General features: G+C 43.6%; 1 protein-coding gene across 3 annotated transcripts in view; it reads right to left on the reverse strand.

Moving 5' to 3' along the window:
- The window catches only part of Elp3 (elongator acetyltransferase complex subunit 3), a 61,969-nt gene that overhangs the window by 8,629 nt on the left and 29,758 nt on the right, over window positions 1-23,582 (reverse strand). For all 3 annotated transcript variants that reach the window (NM_001427748.1, XM_087584768.1, XM_087584769.1), the window contains 6 exon segments: window positions 6,258-6,339; window positions 7,030-7,257; window positions 9,097-9,162; window positions 11,020-11,110; window positions 20,009-20,202; window positions 22,650-22,776. In NM_001427748.1, coding sequence (NP_001414677.1) covers window positions 6,258-6,339; window positions 7,030-7,257; window positions 9,097-9,162; window positions 11,020-11,110; window positions 20,009-20,202; window positions 22,650-22,776 — 788 coding nt within the window.

Here is a 23,582-nt window from a genome sequence, read left to right on the forward strand (position 1 = left end):
CTTTAGGTAAACTCTATCAAACAGATTTAAAAAGAGTTAGTATCAATTCTTCCCAAGTACTTTTGGAGGCAGAACGGGGCAGAAGGACTCTTTTCAGTGTCAGAACCAAGGCGCTCATGTTGACCGTCTTGTCCAGGATACCCAAGCTCTGAAGCCATTCCAGCTAAGGTCTGTCACAGCACAGAGCAGAGGAAAACCAGCTCTATGTCCTGCTGAAGTTCTCACAAAGCATCATGAAGCAAATAATTTATTTCTGTTTTAAACCACTAGATTTGAAGCAAGAAGAAACCAGTTCTTGTCTGCGAGTCACAAGAAGAAGGAGTGGCCCTCACAGGTACAGATCTAGGCCCTGGATTGGTGCCAAGCATTTCTAAGGCAGGGTGCAAACTACACAGCCATTTGCTCAGGGAGGCAGAACGGGGTGGGCATAAACAAACTATCTACCACCTTAAATGTTAAAACCAAACTCTCCTTTCCAACAGAGGAGAACGTCTGTCAGAGTCCAGAGCTCAGACCAGGATGCCAGAAGAGTGAAAATTGGAAGCCCAATTCCTCCAACCGGAAGGCTCTAAGAACTCTTGACTGGAGAGTGGCAGCAATATTTAGCAGTATCTATTCACCTTAAGGAGAAGAACCTTGCCTGTAATAGATATAAGATAATAAAGCCTTATTAAATTAAATGAGTTAAGACAGTGTCAAATGTTTATAGAGAAAAGGCCCAACAGTCTTCCTAGGAGAGTTGATGAGGAGTTAAGATTGCAATAAAGCACTAAAAAAGGCAGTCTCTTAGAGAAGGCTGGCTTCCCCAGCAAGAAGCCTGAGAAGTGCCCACCTTTACAATAAAGGCAGCCAGCCAGTGATCTCAAAGCTCCTAGACCTTCTAGGGAGATCAGCACAGACCACATATTATGACCCCTTCTTTATTCTAAGCTGAAAATATATAACCCTCACTGACCAAGTCCACAAAGCAGGAGGTACAGGACTGACAAGTAGACAGTAGGCCACAGGAGCAGGCTCGCCTTAGATGGTGACGTAGACATTTCTCAAACAACGAAGGCTAAAGGTAAATGCCAAAGTGTGCTTCTTCCACTGCTGACAGACCATTGCAACCAGTGCTACTGCTCTGCTGAGGAAATGTCCCCACGATCCAAATGGTAGCCTATTGCAAAATACGGCAACTACAAGCACTAAGGACGGTCATGTGACACATACTGTGGGATGGTCTAATGCAAATGCTGCAAACTGGTATCTTATTCATCCACAATAAACTGGGACCTGATTCATCTAAAAGGGACACTGTCAAGCCAGGAGGAAGTAAACACTCCCGAGATGAGCTGGGCAACAGTGCTCCCACAGCTGAGCTACGACAGACATCAATTAGCAAACATGCAGTCAACGTGTTATCTGGCAGATATGCCATCAATGCTAGTCTGACTGACCAATAATGAATGATGCTGAATTTAATAGAGGACCTGTAATGGTACAAGATTTTATGCTGTATCTATTGTCTTTAAAAGCAAGATGATAGTAATGGGGACAATCCCATTGGAGCATACATCAAAAGGCAACATGTATGATCACTGTTAGACTACCAAAGCGGAAGACACATGGAAGCCAGTAAACGTGCATTTAACTAGGGATGCCGAGGAGTAACTGACTTACAAGAAAGAAGGAGAGAGGTGAAGGAGAGAGCACAAAAGAGGAAACCCTTTCCCTTCCTTTCTGTTAAGTCCTGTATTAACACAAATGCACATGTGGCACAAACTGGTTTGCATTTGGCAGGCTTCCTGACCCATTAGCAAACAGTCCGCCATAATAAAGAAGCTCTTCTGGGGACTCTGGTGGATTATGAATCCATTATCAGGCAGAAGTGGCTACAAATAGACCCTGCTTTTCAACTGGATTATAATGCAAAGAATAAAATAACCTTCACCCAAAATGGAGGGAGCTGTGCAGGAGCCTGGGATACAGGTGAGGTTTCTCAGGTCCAGGAAGAAAATCTCAGCTGGTCAAAGCCTAAGAAACAACTGCTATTTTCTGCCTACACAGGGCATTATTAATCAGGGGTTCTGGGGTACAAGACCATTAATTTCTGTCCTAAGAAGCCATATTGGATTATATAAGGCACAGACACATTGATTTTTGACTACTGGGGACTGTAGTCTCAGCTTTAGGGCACATGGCTTTGAGTAACACAATTAAGAATGACCTCATATCCATAGTGCCTGTTTTACTCACCCTGTATTTTACATTTCCCCTCCCTCATCACTGGCACTGTAACAGATTTAAACAGAATGGTTATCACGCTCTGACTTGGAAGACTTCTGACATCAACCTCTCAGACCTTTGCTCGTCTCTCACCATCACTGTGTGATCTATCAAGCTTGTACAGCTCTTGGCCAATGGCCATATTAATTTTCTACTTGAAAGACCACAAATAGAATACTGCTTATGACGAAGGTAGTCAGGGAGCTTGGGGAATAGCTGTCTATCTTACCGCATAGCAATTAGCTTGGCAAACTGAAACAGTAACATGATTAAATCTGATACCTAGCCAAAACTGCCTGAGGGGGGAGAAAATCCCTCATTCTGTTGAAGGTGTTAAGTGGCTTTTTAAACAGTGGCTATTGATAGTTATATTTGCCCTTGTAGAAACCGTATGGACATCATGACATCAGAATCCTGGTTTCCAAGCTGATTATTAGTGATGGCATTTTAAAGAATATAGCTAGCTTCCACAGTAGAGGTCCTTGCACCTTACAGCATATATGAAGGAATGACACAAACCGCTTCTTGATGTTAGAAGGACAGACTGCTGATCACCAGGAAGGCAAACACCACATTTTAATAGTAAATACAATTGTACGTACCCACAGAAACTCTTCAGGTAAACCATATTCGGGAAGAAGCAATTAATTCTGGTGGAAAAGTGGCTTGGATCTAAGGAGGGAGCTTAACTCCCTTGGTAGTGATCCTCCTTTGCAGATGGGGTCAGTGGTGGAGATCCAGTTTCCTGCCCATCTGATAATGCATTCCCAGAAGGCAGCTCAACATTACACCTCTTCCTGAGGTAAGAGTCTCACTATGTATCCCATGTTGGCCTCAAACTCACAGCAATCCTCCTGGTTCAGGCTTCCAAGTATTGAGATTATATTTTTATTGTTCCCCTCAACATGCCTAGTGATTTTGACGGCAATGAAACGGAATATTTAATTTTTGCTTTTAAATAATTTTCACAGTTAAAGATGACAGCTAACTTTAAAACTACTAAGCCAATTACACACTTTAAAAAGTGAGTGAACGTGAATGCCTCTTAATAAGTACTTCACCTGACTGACTGCTTAAAGCAGTTTGGTTTTCCTCCAGCTACAGCTGTAGGCTGGTTCATTAAGCACATGTGTATACTTTTCCATATACATGGAGGCAACAGATGAAAGAAATGTTTAAATATGGGAAATGAGAAGACACAGAAGCTCTCTGTCTGCGGTGAGGTCAATAATACTGCCTAGAGGTAGATCATAAATCTAAGTAGCAGGGAAAACCTGTTGTCAAGATGAGGAGAAGTGGGAATGAATCAGTGCAGAATTTTCGAAGTTCTACTAAATGCGTTCGTTACTTTTACAGCCAGTCCAACAGAATGATGAGTGGTTCTGTCTCTCCTCTCCTCACAAATCATGCCAAGACAGAAAGTCATGCCACCAGTGTGTGTGACTTAGAGAGCACAGAGTTATGAGCTGAGAACAACACCAGAAAGAAGAGTGTCTGCTGTCACCAAAGTTATGCATCCATAATCAATGGCTGGAATCAACAGCCTATGAAAACTCTAGCATCACCAATTTCATCATCAAATACCTCGCTGAGATCAAGAATGGAAGAAATAATTTTAATTAAAGGATCATCTATGGAATCAGACACACACACACACACACACACACAGGACTAAAAAAAAATGCACCTGCCACATAGCAGCAAACGTGTTCGGTGTTTTCTTGTGAAGGCTGGTCAGGGCCAACGAGAAGTCAAGGAATCTAAATGCAGCTTTCCTTAGGACAATGGTGGGGCTTCCAGACCAGAGGGCAGGAAACAATGCTAACCAACTTTTCTCCCAAAGAACTCTCCTCAGTTCCAAGAAGCCTTTCAGGGCTGTTCCTATAGAAACCCATTCTAGCTGGAGAAGCCTCTGCAGGGTGCCAGGGAGGAGACCCAGCCTTACAGCTGAGAGAAAGGTTCTCTCGCCTGCTCTGAGTAAGTCACTTCTTGTTATTTTAGAAACTCACCATGCAGATGACATGAGATTGGGCTATCATTTAGATTATGATGGAAAGCTGGTGAGGATAGATGCTGACTCCCACTCACAAAGACGCCCTGCTCAGAAAAGCACAGGCAGAGGCTCTTATGTGCAATTAGATTTGACCTCAGGCAAGTAAGGGGCCTTGGGTGGATACTTTTGAGGGAAAACTGATGTCGGGAAGGCAGTGATGGAAAATGGAAACCTGATTAGGTTCCCAAAGACACTAGAAAGTCACAAGACTCAATGCCATCTGGGGTGTAAGGCTATGGGCCAGAGAGCTACAACCTTAATGACCGGGAAGAAAGGATGGCATCTGGAGAATACTAAAGTCTAGCTTCTCATATATGGACTGAGAGCAATCAGAGACAGCACACTGGCTGGTTAGCAATTGTGGGCTCTCAGTTCCCAACTAGACCTCAAGAGCCAGAATGCGCTACAATGATTTTAGCAAGCTCTGTGGGTGTGATCCCTGGTATACCCAGATGTACAGGCAGCAGGCATTCGGAAGCAGGCTGCCCTTTCTTGGTACTTCTGGCCCACTACAGGGTAAGCTGGAAGAGGGAAACACTTTCTTAGGCTCACCAGGGCCAGCCAGTAGTCTGAGCCAAGCACTTGGTTGTGGGATTAAAGTAATGGAGAAAAGCTAGACATGCTATGAAATACATTATCAATCTGGGTAATATCAAACACCCACGCCAGACTAAATGATTGAGCTGTGTGACTATATTTCGGTAACTGTAATCATGAAGACCTGGCCACCAGTATTGATTTATTGACTGGCAACTTATTGACTTTTCTTTTAAAAACCTCATTTCGGCTTTAATTTTCAGAAAAAATTTTTTTTCTTAGGTCACAGGTAAACTTTGGAATGTGGTAACCAAATAGGAAAATGAACTAATTCAAATATATCCTAAATATATATATATGTATATATATATGTATATATATACATATATATATATATGTATATATATACATATATCCTAAATCTGGATTCTGTGTTTTTCCGTCTTAGGTTTCCTGCAGTAATTAGTAATTTTTCTTCTAGGGACACCACACTGAAGAATGTGAATGAACGTGGTATCCCTCATCTCTTGTTTCCCCTCAAATGTTTCCTCCCCAACCAATAGCTGTCCTTGTCAGTGTGGGGAAAGCTCCTATGGGATTTAGAAAACACAGGGCCACACAGTTGACTTAGTAAAAGCTGAAGGAATTGAGAACACAGCAGGTTCAGGAAGGGTTCAGACCTCTCCCCCCTGCACTCTCTTCCCAAAGACTCCTCTGTGAAGGCTGCCAGGCATGCCGGGGGGAGGAGTACCCTACTTCTAATAATGAACTAACAGGCCCGCCCAGTCTTCCCCGTCTGTTTATCACCCTTGGCCACACTCAGCCCCTTAGCGTATTTTCCCATGACTTTCCTCTGTTCTCAAACACATAGGTTTACATGCATTTCCCAGTCTTCATTTTCTCATGAATGCTCTTACTCATTTTATATTAATTTGTATTAATCTTCATCCTGCTCATTCGTTTTTGCCTATTAAATTTTTGGATCTATCCTAGGTCCTAAGAGGGCAGAGGAAATCTCCTTCCTCCCATCCCGTTCCAAATGAAGATGCCGACATTTAGGACAACAGCAAGAGCAGCAGGCAAAGGGGCGAGACCTACATCCTGACGTCAGTCATCCGGAACCAGCAGCTGGGTCTCCACTACTCACAGCAGCTGGCACAAAGCACAAGAGAGCCGCTGACCACAAGTCAGATCGAAGTCAGACAGGCAGAGAATTCGCACTGGTCACCGGCCTGCTGCTCTGAGGAACAGAGTGCTTCTAGAAGCACTAACCCGAACTGCTCTCAGACATTTCCCTCTCACTTGTCAGCCTGGACCAACGTTCCCACGGTAATCATGGAGAGGCAAGAGATGAAATCTCAGTGTGAGAGGCTGAGTGAGAAGCCCATCTCCCCGTCACCTGATATAACTGCGATTTTCCCAGACCCGTGCTCTTCCAGAGCGATTCTTTCTGCTTCTTCCATCAGCAGCATGCCGAATCCCTAGAGGAGTGCAAAGGAGTACATGGATTAAGAGAAGGAATCCCATTAAGAAAGGTCCACAAAACGCCTTTTAAGATGTGATAAAAAATCTACTGATGAGTCAGGAAGAAGGGTGCACGGCGCCTGCCCAGAGCAGACTCCTGACTTAGTAAAGAAGTCAGTGCTCCAGCAGGAGCCAGCATGGCATTCCGGGTGACGTGCCTGAGGGTCTAGGCAAGCCCAGCCGACAGGGTCTGGGGTAATAGGTCTTATTTATTCCACTCACTTCCACTTTTGAAAGGGTTTGAAATGTAGCAAATTTGTTGCAGCATCCCATTTGGTGTTTACCCTAAACCTATTATTACTACTTTTAACAAATTTTCCAGAAACTTAAAAATATAGATTTTTAACTTTAGGTTGCAGGGGGTTAGAACAGAATGGTTTTATTTATACAATATAACTTACACCTGTGAATCACTTTCCTGTCATTTGGTTCCACAGGAAGTGAACCACTTTTATTTGAATCTGATACACGGAGTCTATCTGTCTATGGTCCCTTGGGACCATGAGGAAGCAAACAACTGAAAAGAATCCTTTTCTTGTGCGTCCCTTTCTCATACATCTCTCCTTTCCTTCTTCACCAGCTATTTAACTTTTCCTATTTCAGGCAACTTCTTAAGTATAACCCAATTAAAGCAGGATGCAGGATACCTGATGCTGAAATTTAGTGGGGTCCCGGCTGCTCACAGGCACCACACTTCCATACACATGTAGCTCTCGGACTATGGAAACGCCTCCACCCAGTTCAAATCGGAAGGTTTCCTCAGAGCATTTCCGTAGCCTTAGGAGGCCAATTAGAATGTCCTGATCGGGATCTTCGTAGGAAAGGAAGGTCTCCCAGCCGCCATTGGCAACATAATCTCTCCGTACCAACTCAACCTGTTGGGTAAGGAGTCAAGAAAAATCTCATTCAGAACTAGAGAACCAAGTTCATTTTTATAATTGCGTGAATGTGTTTAGGCTAATGTGCAGCTAGGAACAAAGTGTGAATCATCACTAATTATGGCTTTTATTTGCCTCCTCTCAAGCAGCACAGGATTAAAAAAGTTTATGGCTGTTCATGGACTATTCTAAACAGAGAACAATTTTACAAATATTTGAACTTAATTAACCTTGAGATTCTTACAGATATCCAGCTCAGTGAATGCTTCTATGCAAATTTATGATGTCCCACCAACTGTCTCTAAGATAAAACTACAGATTGAATCACACATGGCTTTTAGAACTCCTTCCCCCACTTTGCCTTCAAACTGTCAAATAGTTAATGGTTTCCTTGTCTAGTTCTTCTACCAAAACCTCCTTTGTGTGTGTGAGTGAGTGAGTGTGTGTGTTCCTCCTCTCCTTTCTCAGTTAGATTTGAAAGTGTAACATTGGGCGGGACTTGTGAAATGGGCCCAGTGGAAGGATAAACATGTTAAGGTCAATTGCTAGAGCCCAGTCACACAGAGGGATGGATGGGAGACTTGAGTGGTAGGAATTTACGGATTCTGACTCTCAGCCTGCTGTGCAGATGAGTCTATGAGTCGTATGGAAGAGGTGGACATTCAGAATTCTACATATTTAGAAAGGCTGTGTACTGGATGGTTTTACATGTCAACTTGACACAAGCTGAAGTTATCACAGAGAAAGGAGCCTCAATTGAGAAAACGCCTCCATGAGACCCAGCTGTAAGGCATTTTCTTAATTAGTGATCAAGGGGGGAGGAACCAACCCATTGTGGGTTGGTGGTCTTGGGATCTATAAGAAAGCAAGCTGAGTAAGCCAGGGGAAGCAAGCCAGTAAGCAGTATTCCTCCATGACCCCTGCATCAGCTCCTGCCTCCAAGTTCCTGCCCTGTGTGAGTTCCTGTCCTGACTTCCTTTGGTGATGAACAGCAATGTGGAAGTGTAAGCTGAATAAACCCTTCCTCCCCAACTTGCTTCTTAGTCATGATGTTTGTGCAGGAAAAGAAACCCTGACTAAGACAGGCTGTAACAGGCATACCCTGTGTATGGGTATATTATACTCAAAGCAAAATAAACCACCCCTCAGCTTGATATCTGGTATATAATTAGCTTAAAAATGTGCCAAAATGGGGTTGGGGATTTAGCTCAGTGGTAGAGCGCTTGCCTAGGAAGCGCAAGGCCCTGGGTTTGGTCCCCAGCTTCGAAAAAAAGATCCAAAAAAAAAAAAAAAAAAATGTGCCAAAATGATTAACTGTGTCAGATCTACTTTTTTTTCCTTGAAAGGCCCTTTAACAACAAACAGTTCATGCTAAGAACAGAAACACTGTTGTAGATAGAGTGCCCTTTCCAGTCTTTCTCACACAGGATTCCCCAGAATTGTGCTCCATGGCCTCAGGGCACTGTGCTCAGGGGTAGTTAGGACAAGGACTTGCAGGCTACATAGAAGAGCAGCAAGGCTGTCCACAGTCATAAGCAGCTACTTACACTTGAATGCATTCAAATCAAATGACTGGAACTCTTGAGTCCCTACAGTGTCCTCAGAGTCAGTGCAGACTGACTGGGGTAAAGTAGAGCAGTTTCACCTCAGAACATTTCCCACACTGCATAGCTGGTGAAAACATGAGGCCCAGCCTTGGTTTTCCTAACCTGGTTCTTCCATAACCCAGTGACACTCATGGCTCACTTTCCTGACTCCCTACTTTCTGCCCTGAGGGGTACTTTCTCACTCAGGGGTAAGCAGGTCCAAGCTCGGGTGGATTTAAAGGAGACTGACCTGGTACGGCCGCACTCTGTGATGAATTTCTTGGATTCCAACCTCCCTGGTTCTCACATCTCGGCACTGCCAAAAAAATCAAAGTAGTGACTCATTCACTGTTCATTTACAACAAATCCTGGGCTCAAAATCAAGTCTGACCATAACTTACACTGAAACAGAAAAATGAAAACTTTAAAACGCCATCTTTATGAACTTCCATGATGGGGATTTGTGAAGGGGTACAGTTTCCCTTTCAAAATAAATTTAGAATTCATGTAATTTTGGGAAATAAACAACATCAAGTTAGAAAGTTAGAGAATAGTTTTACCCAAGAGATTTAACTGTGAAACACAACTCCAGAACATGACTGAAAATACAGTCCCAAGATATAATCACAGGAAGAGTAAAGACAAGTCCTTATGTTTTAAAAATCTATATGACATTACTATTTTTAGTGTTATATCATTTTAAGTATGTTGAACGACGCATATCAAAGATATTTCCTTTCAAAGAAAGGCACTGTGGAGGAAAGAAGGAAGGGAAGACATAAACGGAACCTTAAAACCATAAAAGACTCAAGATGACAGAAGGTCAACTCCAGCTGCAATGGTTCTTGGGCGTCCCTGCCTGTGCACAGCTGCTGGAGACAGTGTCAACACAGCGCAGGGTCAGGATCTTAGCAGCACGGGCTCCCACTCCTCAGCCCAGTGTGTACCCCATACAGCCTGACACCGCCACTGGGGAATCCCTGCATTATCCAATGAGATGCCGTCCTCCAGCATAGTTCTCCACTACAGACTAAACCGTAAATGTATTTTCAGGATTCTAACACTTTCTACCAGCAAGACAGGATTATGCTAAAAAACATGTATCATGCAAGAAATTTCACGAACAATGAAGAGTTCATCATTCAGTTTTGCAAAAACAAAGTTATTTCTGTGTTTCAGGAAACTCACCCAACAAGATATTCTGTGATGTGGCTTCAGGTTTCTACGTTTATCTGCTAAGAGCAGATGCATCTTCTAGCCCAGTTCTATCTATATAGGAGACTACATGTGTGTGGCTACAGGTCACCTGCCTCTCAGTACCTCAACAGGTACCTGCTGCTGCTTCCTCTTTGTTCTTTCCTGGAGCACAGTTTTTTTAAGGCAGAGATGATATCTACTTACTTTCTGGTAAGGACTCTGCCTATGGGACTTGGCTCTTTGTATTGATTTCTGGGCCACTTAAAGAAGTGGCCAATAGACAGGGAGGCTGCCGGGAACCAGGTCTGCTAGACCCCTAGAAGCAGGTCCTTAGGAGGCCAGAATGGAGGCCAGCTGGAGAGTGGAGATCAGAGCAGGCACACAGTCTTGTGTGGTGCTGTTACTCAGCCTCATGTACTCACTTATTTCTAAGCATTATCTATTATATTTAATTATTATATTATTTGTGTTGAATAATCGAGTCTTTCAATAATATTCAAAAATTTTATTTTGGACAATGTTCTAAAATGTTTCCCTCCACGATAATTTGAGTAAGTGAAAGTAAGTCATGGGTCCATGCTTGAAAATGCAGCCAACAGATCCCCTGCCCTCTCCTGATTGACTGCACTGGTTTCTGAGGGAAGAGTCTAATCCCTGGTGCCCTGGCCAGACACTGCTTCCAGCTCATCTCTTCAGAAGTCCCAAGGAGTTTCTAGAATACTTCATTTCAGACTTACCGCCAGAAACTGTGAAATTAATAGCTTCCTTCATTCTATTAGGGTTAAGAGAGAAAAGTTGCTTAGTAAATATAAAACAACAAACAGATTATAGAAGTCAGAAGACAAAGGGACAAGGGGACAGCGGCAGTGTTTGTCACTACTCATGCAGCTTTTGCAAGCTGCCCAGAACACCTCTAACATACTTTCTGAGCCAGCTGGTACCCGTATATCTGGCTGGGAGCCACATTTACTCATACCTGTATCCCAAGATCTTTCATTCTTGCAAATGCCAGCTCTCGAAGGTTGCCATGGTCTACTCCTGAGCTGACGAGGGGCATTGGAATGTCTCTGTAGAGAAAAACATCAGCTGTGTTGAAATGTAAACTCTTCTCCAGAGCAGTGTGGCAGTGAGATTTTGAAGATGAAAAACAACGAGAAACCACAAAGCTACAGAGCAGAAGGCAGAGGCTGAGCACGCTAGGGATGAGAGGAGGTGAGGTTGGGAGCACCCCTGTACCCCAGATTCCCATCTGTAAAGCTCACTTCTACCCACCTCTGGGGAGTTGTGAAGCACATATAATGGAAATCAGTGCAGAGAACAAAGCACAGAATCTGCCCAAATGCTGGGAGCCACTGGGAAAAACTTGGGGCTCATGAGACACTGTACTAAATGAAACAAGAACTGAAAGAAATAAACCTCAACTCAGTGGAGAGAAAAACCAATTGTGAGTCAGAAACCACTTTGCAAACACTTTCCCTTCCACACAGTAGCTGAAAGTCACCAACAAGGAAGGTCAAAAGCCTAGTTTGACTGCTTCCACAGTCCTACCCGTCTCCCCAAAGAAGGCGCTCTGCCGTAGAAGAGCCCCTTGCCTAAGAACGAGGAAACGAGACTTATTGTCTGCACTGGCATAGCGCAGAGTGCCCGACATGAAGGAAATGCCCGTCAGAAGCTGAAGTCAGGGGCTGTACTGTACTCGCTCCAGAAGGCTGATCAGTGAGCACAAAGAACATTTCACAAGTCTACCAGGCACTGGAACCCAGTCGTTTCCATGGTGATACTATAACGAGAGGCACACTAGGAGGCTTAAAGTGAGAGTGACCTAAGAAATTTGTTCCACCTTGTGACTATGTTTTGATGTGTTAGCATACATGGCTTAGAGTTTTTAGTACAATGATTCCTAACTTTCAAATTTTAGTCTTTTAAAAATCAATATATGCATCAAAGTTAATAACACAATGGTTATTAAAGTAAAATTATTTAGCAAGGAATATATACATTGCTTAATCTTTCTGCTTCTATAAGCCAAATATAAGTCTTCTAAGTGCCCCTTTTAAATGTTGAACTATTTTATAGTAATCTGATAGTAATATATGATTATCTTCATGAACATACTAAATATTTTAGAACTTAAAATATATTTCCAAACACAGTTATACATGGTCTGAAATTAAGCTGTGATGATCAGTGGAGGCCATACTTAACGCCTGACAAATACACTTCGTGTTTTAATTCATGGGAGTCCTATAAGGTTGCTCTGAACAGCGAACTAAACAAAGCTAGAGTACTCGCTCCTAGGAAAATCAGGGCTAAGCTTCAACTGGTCAGGTTGTAACCTCGCTTTGTCTGTGTTTGTGTTAAAATAACTATATGATAATTTACCAGGAGGCTGCTCTGTAATTGGTGGGACCTATAACAAAGAACATATAGCCTCTTACAAAATTATTAAGAACTTCAAGATATGACAGCTGGGTAGCAAGACAGGAGCTAGGCCTGAGAGACCACACAGGCTGTATGTTCTCATAGGTGCTCTGATTATCAGAGAGGCCCTGGCCACGCAGGACCTTACAAGGATGCTACCAGTTCATAAATGTCCTAAGTTTATTTCTGTCACTATAAAAATGAAACACGGCTTCAATGGTCTTTGGTAGTGGCATGCCTGGAGCATGGCAGATGGAGGCTCTTGGTCATTAAAGAACAGAAAATGTGGCAACTGCAACTCTCAGAGATAGTCTCCTTCACTGCGTCTGAGGGACACATGTCTGCACGGGCTAGGCATTTCTACCACAGATCTACTGTACGATGGACCTCAACTCCCCACTCAGACAGGTTAGAACTCTCTGGATGTTCAGAACCTGGGCCAGGCCGCTAGGAGGTTGACCTTGCTGCCTCATGGTGGCAGAAGTTAAGATTCCTTTTAGGTTTCTCTAAGTCATTTAGTCTAGACTCTTTCCTGGTATGAAGAGAGATTATACATGCAAATATTGGCTCAATGGGTACTATTTCAAGATTAGAGGTACTAATATTTACAATTTGCTCATCAAAAACCTTTCCAAGCTGTTTAGAGTCGTTTCTGTCTGAAGTTTCTCATGCGTCAGAAGCATGCTTTGGTTGCAAATTGGTATTCCTAGTCTGACGCCTCACAGTGATTTAATATCACATCAAGGCAGACAGCTGTCAAATGGCCCAAGGGCAGCAGCGCTCTAATGTGGAGCCCATCATGGCCTGGACAGAATTTTACATTTAATCACTGACTACACTCCTCAGGGGTAGAATAGAGAACCTTCCAGCAGGATGTGCCTCATAAAAACACCCAGGAAGATGTTTCTGACTCAATAGTCAGAAGGCTAAGAAGTATACAATAGTTTAGAAGCAGGGAGGGGCAGGATGGAGGAAATAACCAATGGAAACATCAAGTAATCTCCTAGAAAGACAAAAGCAGAAGGAAAGACCAGAAAATGGTGCTTTCACTTGGATTATCTCCTCTAACCTGGACCCTCAGAGGCCAAAACAGTGTCTAAGCCTTTTCACCATGCGTAGAGAGTATGTCAGGGGAGGCTTTTCTTCATCACTAGGGCTCCCTCCCATCAGCCCTACCCACAACCTCCACATTAGAGTGAGGTGCTTAAGATATGCCTGGGCCAGCAGTAGTCTTCTGACCTGCAGAACTGGCCTAAAACTTTAAGACAATCCCTGAGTGAAATACCATTTTGTCTTGGCCGCCAAGTACTGTTAAACACCTAGCCTTCCCTCTGTACCTTTATACATTTAAAAAATATTTAGTTTATTTTAAATTATGTATACAGGTGTATTTCTGTGTATCTCTGAGTACAGGTGCCCATGGAGGCCAAATAGGGCGTTGGGTTCCCTGGAATTGGAGTGCTGGCTCATAGGTGACTGGGTGCTGGCGTCAGAACTCTGGTCCCCTACAACAGCAGCGCTTTTGCTTAGTGGCTGAGCCATCTCTTCGGCACATCCTCTGGATCTCTATAATAAGGTTTACATCACTCATTTACATTTTCTTTTCTTTTTTTTTTTTTAAAGATTTATTTATTTATTATATATAAGTACACTGTAGCTGTCTTCAGATACACCAGAAGAGGGCATTGGAACTCTTTACAGATGGTTGTGAGCCACCATGTGGTTGCTGGGAATTGAACTCATAACCTCTGGAAGAGCAGTCGGGTGCTCTTAACCGCTGAGCCATCTCTCCAGCCCCTCATTTACATTTTCATTTAAAGTTTTATCATTCAGCTCTTGATACAAGTTCTTGAGGTTCAGACATGGCAAATTCTACCTCAATCTGAGTATAAATTTTAATACCCCTCAAAATGTAATTTCAGGGTTCTAAACACCCTCGATGCCACTTCATACCTGGAACAATGCTGCCCAAATGTTCTGGTACTGAGTGTCCCACTCTGGCTGGAACTATCAGTTCCCTAGTTTCCTGTCTGCCCAGGTAAGAGGATTCAAAATGAGTTAATGGTTATGAATTCCCTTTGAGGGGTTATCTCCAAAAGAAGCACCATTTTGTAATCCGGGCCCCATGATTTGCAAATTTGATACAAACAAGTCACATGAGACTACGTAAGTGATGATCAGGTAGAAGGCAGGAACAATCTCCACTAATGGGAAATGCAAATCATACCCTCGCACGGAGTCAGTGACAGCATCGACGTTATAGAGGATGTGATAAAATTAGCCACAATTTACATGAACTGCCACCATCTCTTTAGAAAGCCTTGTTAATTTATCCACAGGCCCTGCGTATCCCATCACATTCATAGCTCTTTCTTCAAAAGGAACTTAAAACATTAAAATAATGATAAAAGAAACACAGATCCACTCATTGCCATAGGTCACTCTTTGCACAGATTGTACTATGATAGAAGTGGAAATTTCAATATAGATAGATTTTAGCTAGAGACTAGGATAATAAAGGGGGCTGGGCATGGTAGATACCCACTTAATCATAGCCCTTGAGAAGCAGAGGCAGGGGGATCTCTGTGAGTTCTAGGGCAGCCAGGGTTATATAGAGACCCTGTCTTTAAAAAAAAAGGTGGTGGGAGTGGGGAGGGGTGGGGATGAAAAGGGACCTGAGTGGTGGTTAATCTCAACTGTCAACCTGAGGAGGTCTAGACTCGAAGCCCTGGGAGACAGGTCTGGGAATGCCTGTGTGAGATGATCTTCATTAGGTAAGTTGAGGCTGTGAGACTCTCCCGCCGTAAGTGGCACCATTCCCTGTGGAGGCCCTGGACTATAGGAAAAGGAGAAAGTGAGCTGAGCATAAGCCTTTGTCCCTTTCTGCTTGCCACCCCAAACTTCTGCAGCTATGATTTCCTGGTCATGACAGACTATAGCCTGGAACTGAGAAGCTCAAATCACCTTTTCCTTTAAGTCTCCCTCCAACCCCTGCCCCTTTCAGGGCATTTTATCAAAATGACAGAAAAGACAATCTGGAAGCAACCTAAATGTCTGCTTAACGATGAGACCGATCACTGTGTAAGATAAATAGAAATGAAGCTGTTATGCTGCCTGTAAAGTGTAAGGTAAGTGCTGGGGAGTCACTGCTGAACGCTTTGGTTACAGAATAACGGCAAGGAGCAAAGGGTGTGCTCAGCGTGTAGCTCTAAAAATGATCCTACTCAGTTTTGGTATCTAAAATATTTTAATTATGTTTAACTTTCAATAAGCATATATAAATAGGTCCCAGCGTGAGGTTCTGATATAGCAATACCATAGAAGGTTTACCATATTACTTAGCAATCTATCCTCCATAATATCAATTCTTTGTGACAAGAACACTCAAAATCCTTTCTTTTTTTTTTTTTTTTTTTTTTTTTTTTTAAGATTTATTTATTTATTATATATAAGTACACTGTAGCTGTCTTCAGACACACCAGAAGAGGGCATCGGATCTCTTTACAGATGGTTGTGAGCCACCATGTGGTTGCTGGGAATTGAACTCATGACCTCTGGAAGAGCAGTCGGGTGCTCTTAACCGCTGAGCCATCTCTCCAGCCCATCAAAATCCTTTCTTATCATCACTGCTTTTTGGAGAATAGAACTAGACGCAGGTCCCCACTTGCTGGGCAAGGGCTATAGGTTTCACCTCACCTCCTTGACGTATATGACTCCACTACATCGCAGAGAAGCCACCCCACTCCTTACTGGCATTGGTTTTAACTGATGAACAAAGGCCCTGTGAACCACTGCTGTGTAGGTCAGTCTGTATAGTGCCACGTGCTAATGAGACAGTGTACATCTGGTTCTTCATTAAACACTGTCATGCTTACCAGCTCTGTAAAGATGAATTCCCACCAAACAAGGGCATTTTGTAAACAGTGCTTGTTAACACACACTTAAGACATTTTAAGTAAGTTCTAAAACATTATCATTTTTCTGTGGACAGAGTACTGTGTGGCTAGATATGAAGGGATCCTCGCTGTGACTAAAGCATATCATTACATGGTTGCAGAGCAATGTAAACACAAACCAGCACCCACAACCTTACAAAGTACCTCAGTAGTGTACAAGTGGAGGCTAAATTTCTAGTGATTATTGTGGACAAATGGTAACTTATATTAAGTTTGAGTCATTTTAAATCAGTATATAACTCCCTCAGTACCTGGGAGAGGCTAGTTCCAGAATTACCTGCAGGTACCACAAAGTGCTTGTTTCCATGAAGATAATGATATATATATATATATATGTGTGTGTGTGTGTGTGTGTGTGTGTGTGTGTGTGTGTGTGTGTGTGTGTGTGTGTGTATGTGTGTATATATGTGTGTGTGTGTGTATATATATGTGTGTGTGTGTGTGTATGCTTTAGATCATCTTCAGATGGCCCATGGTCCCTGGTGTAAGGTAAATGTTGGGGAGTCACTGCTATATACTTCAGTTACAGAATAGGGAGCAAAGGGTGTGCTCAGCGTGTAGCTTCCACCTGGGACGTTTTTATCTGGGCTTGGTTGAGGCCACGAATGTAGAACTCAGAGATATAGAAAGCCCAATGTACATAGAAGATCTGGAAACAGAGACGGGCACAAACCAAACAGTTGGATGGTGAGAGACTTGGTGGTGGAGGGCCTGATGACTTGAGTTGGAATCCTGGAAAGGGAACTGACTCCTGAAAGCTGTCCTCTGACCTCCACCTGTTCACACAGAAGTATATGTGTGTAGAAAGCATGCGTGCGCACGCACGCACACGCACACACAGACACACACACACACACACACACACTCTCTAAAAAAGCAAGTAGCAAAATATAAAAAATACAAATTTCAACGCATATAATCACACTAACATTTCAGTAATATCTAACTAAAAACAAAAATATCTTGAAGAAATCCAATATTTACCCATATTTACCCAAACCATGGTAAGCTATACAATCCAAAACCTCTATTAATAAAAACTTGTATAATTATAGTTATATTTTAAAACCAGATAAGTAAAAAATAATTTTTAAAGAAAAATGGAAAGCATCATAGAAAACACAGTTTTTGAGTTAAACTTCTCAAAAGATTATCTTCAAAGTCAGGCAAGGCATCAGCCTCAAAGCATAGAAACCTGACCCCACAAGGCAAGACTCTGTTTGGACCCTTACTCTCTTCAAACAGCTGTCCTTGGACTCACCAGGGCATCATAACTCTACTGCTTCTGAAGACCTAGGCATCCCGTGTGTGGGACACAGAAGGCAGTCTTCAAAGCCTGCTGCCTGCACATTCCATGCCCCTCTCCCTCAGATGGGGGTTGCTGTCACCCCTCAGTCCTTACTGTCTTATTGGTGCAGGCAGGATAATGGCCCATAACACTACTCCCTAAGGCCCCTGACCTGAAGCTTGCAAGTGTCTCTGCTGCCTCTCACTCACTGTCTATAGGAATAAGAAAGCAGAGGCTTCTTCCTCATGAGCTCCTTTACATTAGAAGACCATGGTTCCTGGGGGTGGGCCTGGCCTCTTCTGGGATTGGGTAGTCCAAGTCAGACACACACAGCCTTGGTCTCTGCTAATGCTCTTGTTCTTTCTTCCTTTCTCTTGTACTAATTCACACTTTGGGAAACAATCTCTAAGCCACAGAAAAAAGTTTGGGTAACTACGGTTCTTGACCCACTGGAAGGTAAAAAGTGAGTAAGATATGGCAGGACTCAGGACACTTAGAGTGTCCAAATGAGCAGATTTTATCATGATCATAGAACTGCCACCCAACAAACACTCGGATGTTGCTCTTTGAGCCCAACTGAGTTGCACCAGTGTCTTAACAAAGTCTTTCAAGCAAAAGGACCTGGTTTCTAATCTTCTATTTAGCTGTCACGTTTCTTTGAATGACAAGGTGCTAGTTGTTTTCTAGAATGTGCATCTACTTGGGGTTGCCTAGTGTTGGCTCATGATTAAACTTAGTTACAGATGTTGGGTAGAAAACACAGAGGTAACCCTGTGGTGTTAGTCAGTCCCAACGGGTGGCCACAACCCATTTCATCAGCTTCTGACAATAGTCACTCCAGCTCGCCCAGGCTTCTTCTGCACTGCATAACTTTCCTGCGTTGTAGTAACTAGATTGTGGAGAAAGCTTCAACTCCATCTAGTCAGTTCTAGATCTTGGTAGGTAAGCAGTCAGTAGGTAACTATATTCTTTCCGGTCCCAGCTGACAATGAAGCAGTGTGCCACACCACTGCTCCTACAGAAGAACCCTCAGGGTTAGCTTCCCATGAGCCTCTCTTGGCCACAGTTTTTGTCAACCATCAGTCAGTAAGTGCCTTGTATTCCGTGATTCTATTTAAAGACACCTTATTTAATATATATAATTGATTCACCCTGAACTCACGGCCAACAGTTCTCTCTTGGGCCTTCTCAATAAAGGCTTCCGACCACATGCTACCCCCTCCATAAGCTACTTCACAGCCTTCCAGCACTGAGGAGCAATAGACAGCACTTAAGCACTGTGTCTGGAGGTCATTTTAAAGAGCCAATTCCTAACCAGCTCACAAAAATCTGAAAAATGCAGCATTAAGTAGAGTGCAAAGAGAACACTTGTTTACAGCGTGAGGGCTGAAAGAGGCGGAGAGGCACTGTTTTGACCTCAGCTAAGAGTGTATGCATGAGTGACCCAAAGTGTTCACCATTCTGAGAATGATTTATGGCAAATGTACTGCCAGGATAGATTTTAAGTCACAGTATTTTCTAGTAGGTAAATTTGCAAATATAGAAGCAGCATGTAATAAAGACGGCTGATATGCTTCTGAGGCATACAAATTACTGACCTAACTACGAGTAGCAACATGGACGGCAGGATTCCTGCTTTATTCATTTGCTTATAATGTGTTAACATACATATATTCGTGCATACATTCATACATACATACATGCACACACACACACATGCCTACCTGTCTGTAGTGTATGTGTATACTTGTGCATGCATGTGTGTGCATGCATGTGGAGGGCAGAGAACAACCTCTAGTGTGGTTCTTCTCTGTGGTACCACCTCTTTTTGAGACAGAGACTCTCCCTGGTCTGGACCTCATCAAGTAGGCTAGGTTAGCTGGTCACTGAGCCCCAGGGCTTGCCTGTTTCTCTCCCCAGTGCTGGGATGACAAGCATATGTGACCACACTGGGCTTTCTTTATCCAGGTTTTAAGGCTCACAGTCAGGCCTCATGCTCACACTGTACTGATCGACCATCTCCCCAGCCCGTTAGTACGTATATTTTGATGTTCAAATTGTCCTAGATTTTGTCTATGGGACCCTTGAGTTGTTCTTTCTTTCCTGGCTCATGGATAAATGGACGATGAATGAATATGAGATCCTGGCAAAGAGGCCCGGGCACACTGTCCTTAGCATCCATTTTCCTACACATGGCATCCCGATATTCTACTTTTAATTTAAAAAGAGTTCAAAATATTAGATATCAAACCAGAGTACCCCTTTGAAGTGCTATCTGGGGGACTTAAGCTAACACATACCTCTGCACTCGGTACACACGAGTCCAAGGGGGCACGAGGGCTAGGATCCGAGCCACCAACTCAATCAGATCACTGGGAGAATAGCTCCTGTATCTCCCTGATTTCCACAGCTCATACAGACCAGTTCCACGGATCACCAGGGTAGGGTAGAGCTTCAAACCATCAGGACGAAAAGCAGGGTTCTCAAAAAATTCCTACAGACAGAGAACCAAAAATTACCACTCATTTAGTTCTGTTCCTACAGGGGACTCCTAAGCCAGCTTCTCTCCACCGGTAGCAGGCCTGGAGCGGTCTGTTCCTTCCGTCAAGAAGTGTGTATGGGGACAAGGTGACACTGTTCAGTAGCCCCAGCCTATCCTGTGCTGTGCAGCTCTGTCCAGCCCTGTCTGCACCTGCCAGACTCACATTTAGAATGGCTACCCTACTTCCTTCCAGACTACAACATCTTTTAATAATAGACACAATTGTTTAAAAACTTCAGAAAAACTGTGGGTGAAAACGCCACTTAAATAATAAGTCCCATCAAATCTTATAACGTAAACAAAGGGACAACAAACAAACAAATCCTTACAATGTTTACAATAGGGCCCTTTACAGAGAAAGCTTGCTGGTCTCAGGATGTCACCACTTCCTTGGGCCAACTGGCACCACTTTTGACATGGGCTACACAATCCCATTTGTTGTCTGGACACTGAGGGATTCACCTAGCTCACCTCTTCTGGTACAGACCTTGCCTATCTTACACTCCCAAGGCTGCTTCTTTATTTGGAAGGCAGCAGGGAGACACAAGGAGATGTCCTTTCTAGGACTTTGCATGGTGCCGACTCTAATCTTGATTTGTGTACCACTGTCCTGGTCAGAGGTGGGCTCACCAAGTGCTGTCCTTCCCACCCCTGCACCCCTATGAGGATCTAGCCAGCCAGCAGTGCTCTACCTCAGGAAATTCTAAGTAATGCTTTAAAATCTCTGGCTACATTATTCTCACAAACTTTCCATTGTTTAACTTGCTTTTCAAACAAATGTAACTGTAGGTTTTAGATTTCATTGACTGTCACCTTCTTGAACGCTGTATTCTTGTTGCACTATGTGGTCTGAAAGACATTCTTTTGTAATTGTATGATTTCCTTTGTAACATTTATAGAGTTATTAGGTCTTTAATAAATATTCTAGGCACCCACAAAGATCATGTAGGCAAGCTCTTCTCTGCGTGGCCTGAATCTACACTGAATACACAATGTCAGGAAAGTTCTGGTTTCAGGAGACACAGGGGCTGATACACGCCTTTTGTAAGGATGAAGCTAGGCTGAACCTGGTCCTGGACCCATGATTAAACATGGAGAATTAAAACATGGGTTTGTCTCCTTTTCCTCTAAAATCAGGAGGCAAACAGGACATTTTCAAAGCAGTATAAATTTAAAAGAATAAAGAACAAGAAAGGAGATGTGGGGGTGTGGCATGGCAACAACGACTGGAAAACAGAAAACAGATGCAGACTGGCACCCAGCGTTGAGAGGGAAAAAAGACCACCAGACCACACTCTCCTAAAGCTCATACACCACAAGGCCCAGGAACCAGGCAAAGCATTACAGATATGGAGTAACAATGGACACGGGATCCAGGTCTGCATGAGTAGGAACACACCTTTACTCCCTGGCTGGCTTTTCTCTGTGACATGGGACTATAGAATTCTGGCCACCAAGGTTGAGACCAGGAAAAGCCAGCCTCCCAATTGGTGGGCCCTGTGCCTAATCTAGGCCACCTGCCACCATGTGGAGATACCTGTTATACTATAAATACTTGGTACAATACTAAGTTAAAAAGCTGCATCAACCACACTAGAACGTGAATGTGCCTGCACTACATGTGCAAACACAGCCTCCGTTCCTCAAAGCCTAAGTGTGGTGGTTTGAACATGCTTGGCCCAGGGAGCGGCACTATTCAGAGGTATATACTTGTTGGAGAAGGTGTGTCACTCTGGGGGTGGGCTTTGAGACCCTTCTCCTAGCTGCCTGGAAGAGTTTTTCCCAGTTTGCCTTTGGAACAAGATGTAGAACTCTCAGCTCCACCAGCACCATGCCTGCCCGGACACTGCCATGTTTCCAGCCTTGATAATAATGGACTGAACCTGTAAGCCAGGCCTAATTAAATGTTGTCCTTTATAAGAGTTGCCTTGGTCATAGTGTCTGATCACAGCAAAGGAAACCCTAACTAAGACACTAAGCATTTCCTAATTTTAAATTTATTTATTTGTATACATGTTTGCCCACATGTATGCCCAGTGCCCAGCAAGGCCAAAAGGTGGTGCATCCCCTGGAGCTAGAGTAGTGGATGGCTATGAGCTGCCATGTGGGTGCTGGCAGCAGAACCCAGGCCCTTGGGAAGAGCAGCTACTGCTCTTAAACACTGAGCTACCTCTCCAGCCCCAAGCCTAAGAATTTTAAAGCCTGAAAAGAATGAATTAAAATATAGTTTTTATCTGACAATGGGGAGGTGGGTGACTACTCTTTACTGTGTTTCAAGTATTTTGAAACAAGGCTTTACAGCTTTAAGAATGGAAAACACAAGAGTGAACACACAGGAGCAGGGAGGTGGGGGAAGTGTGCAGAGGTGCTGGGGTCCAAAGGCTCAAGGCTGTACTTACTATAAACTGCTCAATGTCTCTCTCTAGTCCCACATTCGGCAGGTCAGGCATCATGTGCGCCACCACTTTGAACCCAGAATCTTTGGCCAGGTGGAATGATTCACATACTGCCTTCACGGTGTGGCCCCTGAGGGAGAAAATGCATTACCTGTTAGACACATAAATGGACAATCAACCTAACAAATGGGAGGAAGACGAGGAAGAAGAGGGACACAACCTCTGAGACCAAGACTACCTGGCTAGGAACAGAAGTCACTTTCACACAGCTCTGGGAAGGCCTGGAGGAAAACCATAGCTTTGAAGACACTGTTCAGAAATCTCTTATGAACCTGCTCAAAGGCCTGGAAGTAACAAGGCACTGTGTACACATACGACAGGGCTCAGCACCATCAGTAAACTCAGCTGATTGCTGTAGAACCTGTTAGACAGGACCATGCAGAAGCCAGGCATGCTGAGATCTACTGATAGTCTGAGCACTTGGGAGGTGGAGGCAGGAAGATTAAGAATTAAAGATCCTCCTTGGTCCTTACCAGGTCTGGGGCTAAACTGGGCAGTAACACGATGACAATGACAACAACAACGACAACAACAGCAGCAGCAGCAACAACAGAAGATCATGAAGGAGCTCTGATGTGAGTGTCACTTCTTTTAGAACTATGAAATACTGGTAGAGAAGGAAGAAACTACAACAGAAAGCAGATGTAACTAGTGTGACAAAGGGGCCGTCAGAAAAAGGTTGGCAGATTTGATCAAGTTTCCTAACATACACTGTCCTGCCACATCTGAGCAGAAAGCAGGCCTTGATAACTGGAGCAACTAAAAACTGAAGCCTTGTGACAATTCCTTCTACCACCAAGATGCTCCACGTGGCACAGGAGACTCGCAGAAGCCATGGGCTGGCTCCATCATATTCCCCCTGGATGCCCCACATAC

Source organism: Rattus norvegicus, chromosome 15 (genome assembly GCF_021556685.1).
Source record: "Rattus norvegicus strain SHRSP/BbbUtx chromosome 15, alternate assembly SHRSP_T2T, whole genome shotgun sequence".
NCBI lineage: Eukaryota > Metazoa > Chordata > Mammalia > Rodentia > Muridae > Rattus > Rattus norvegicus.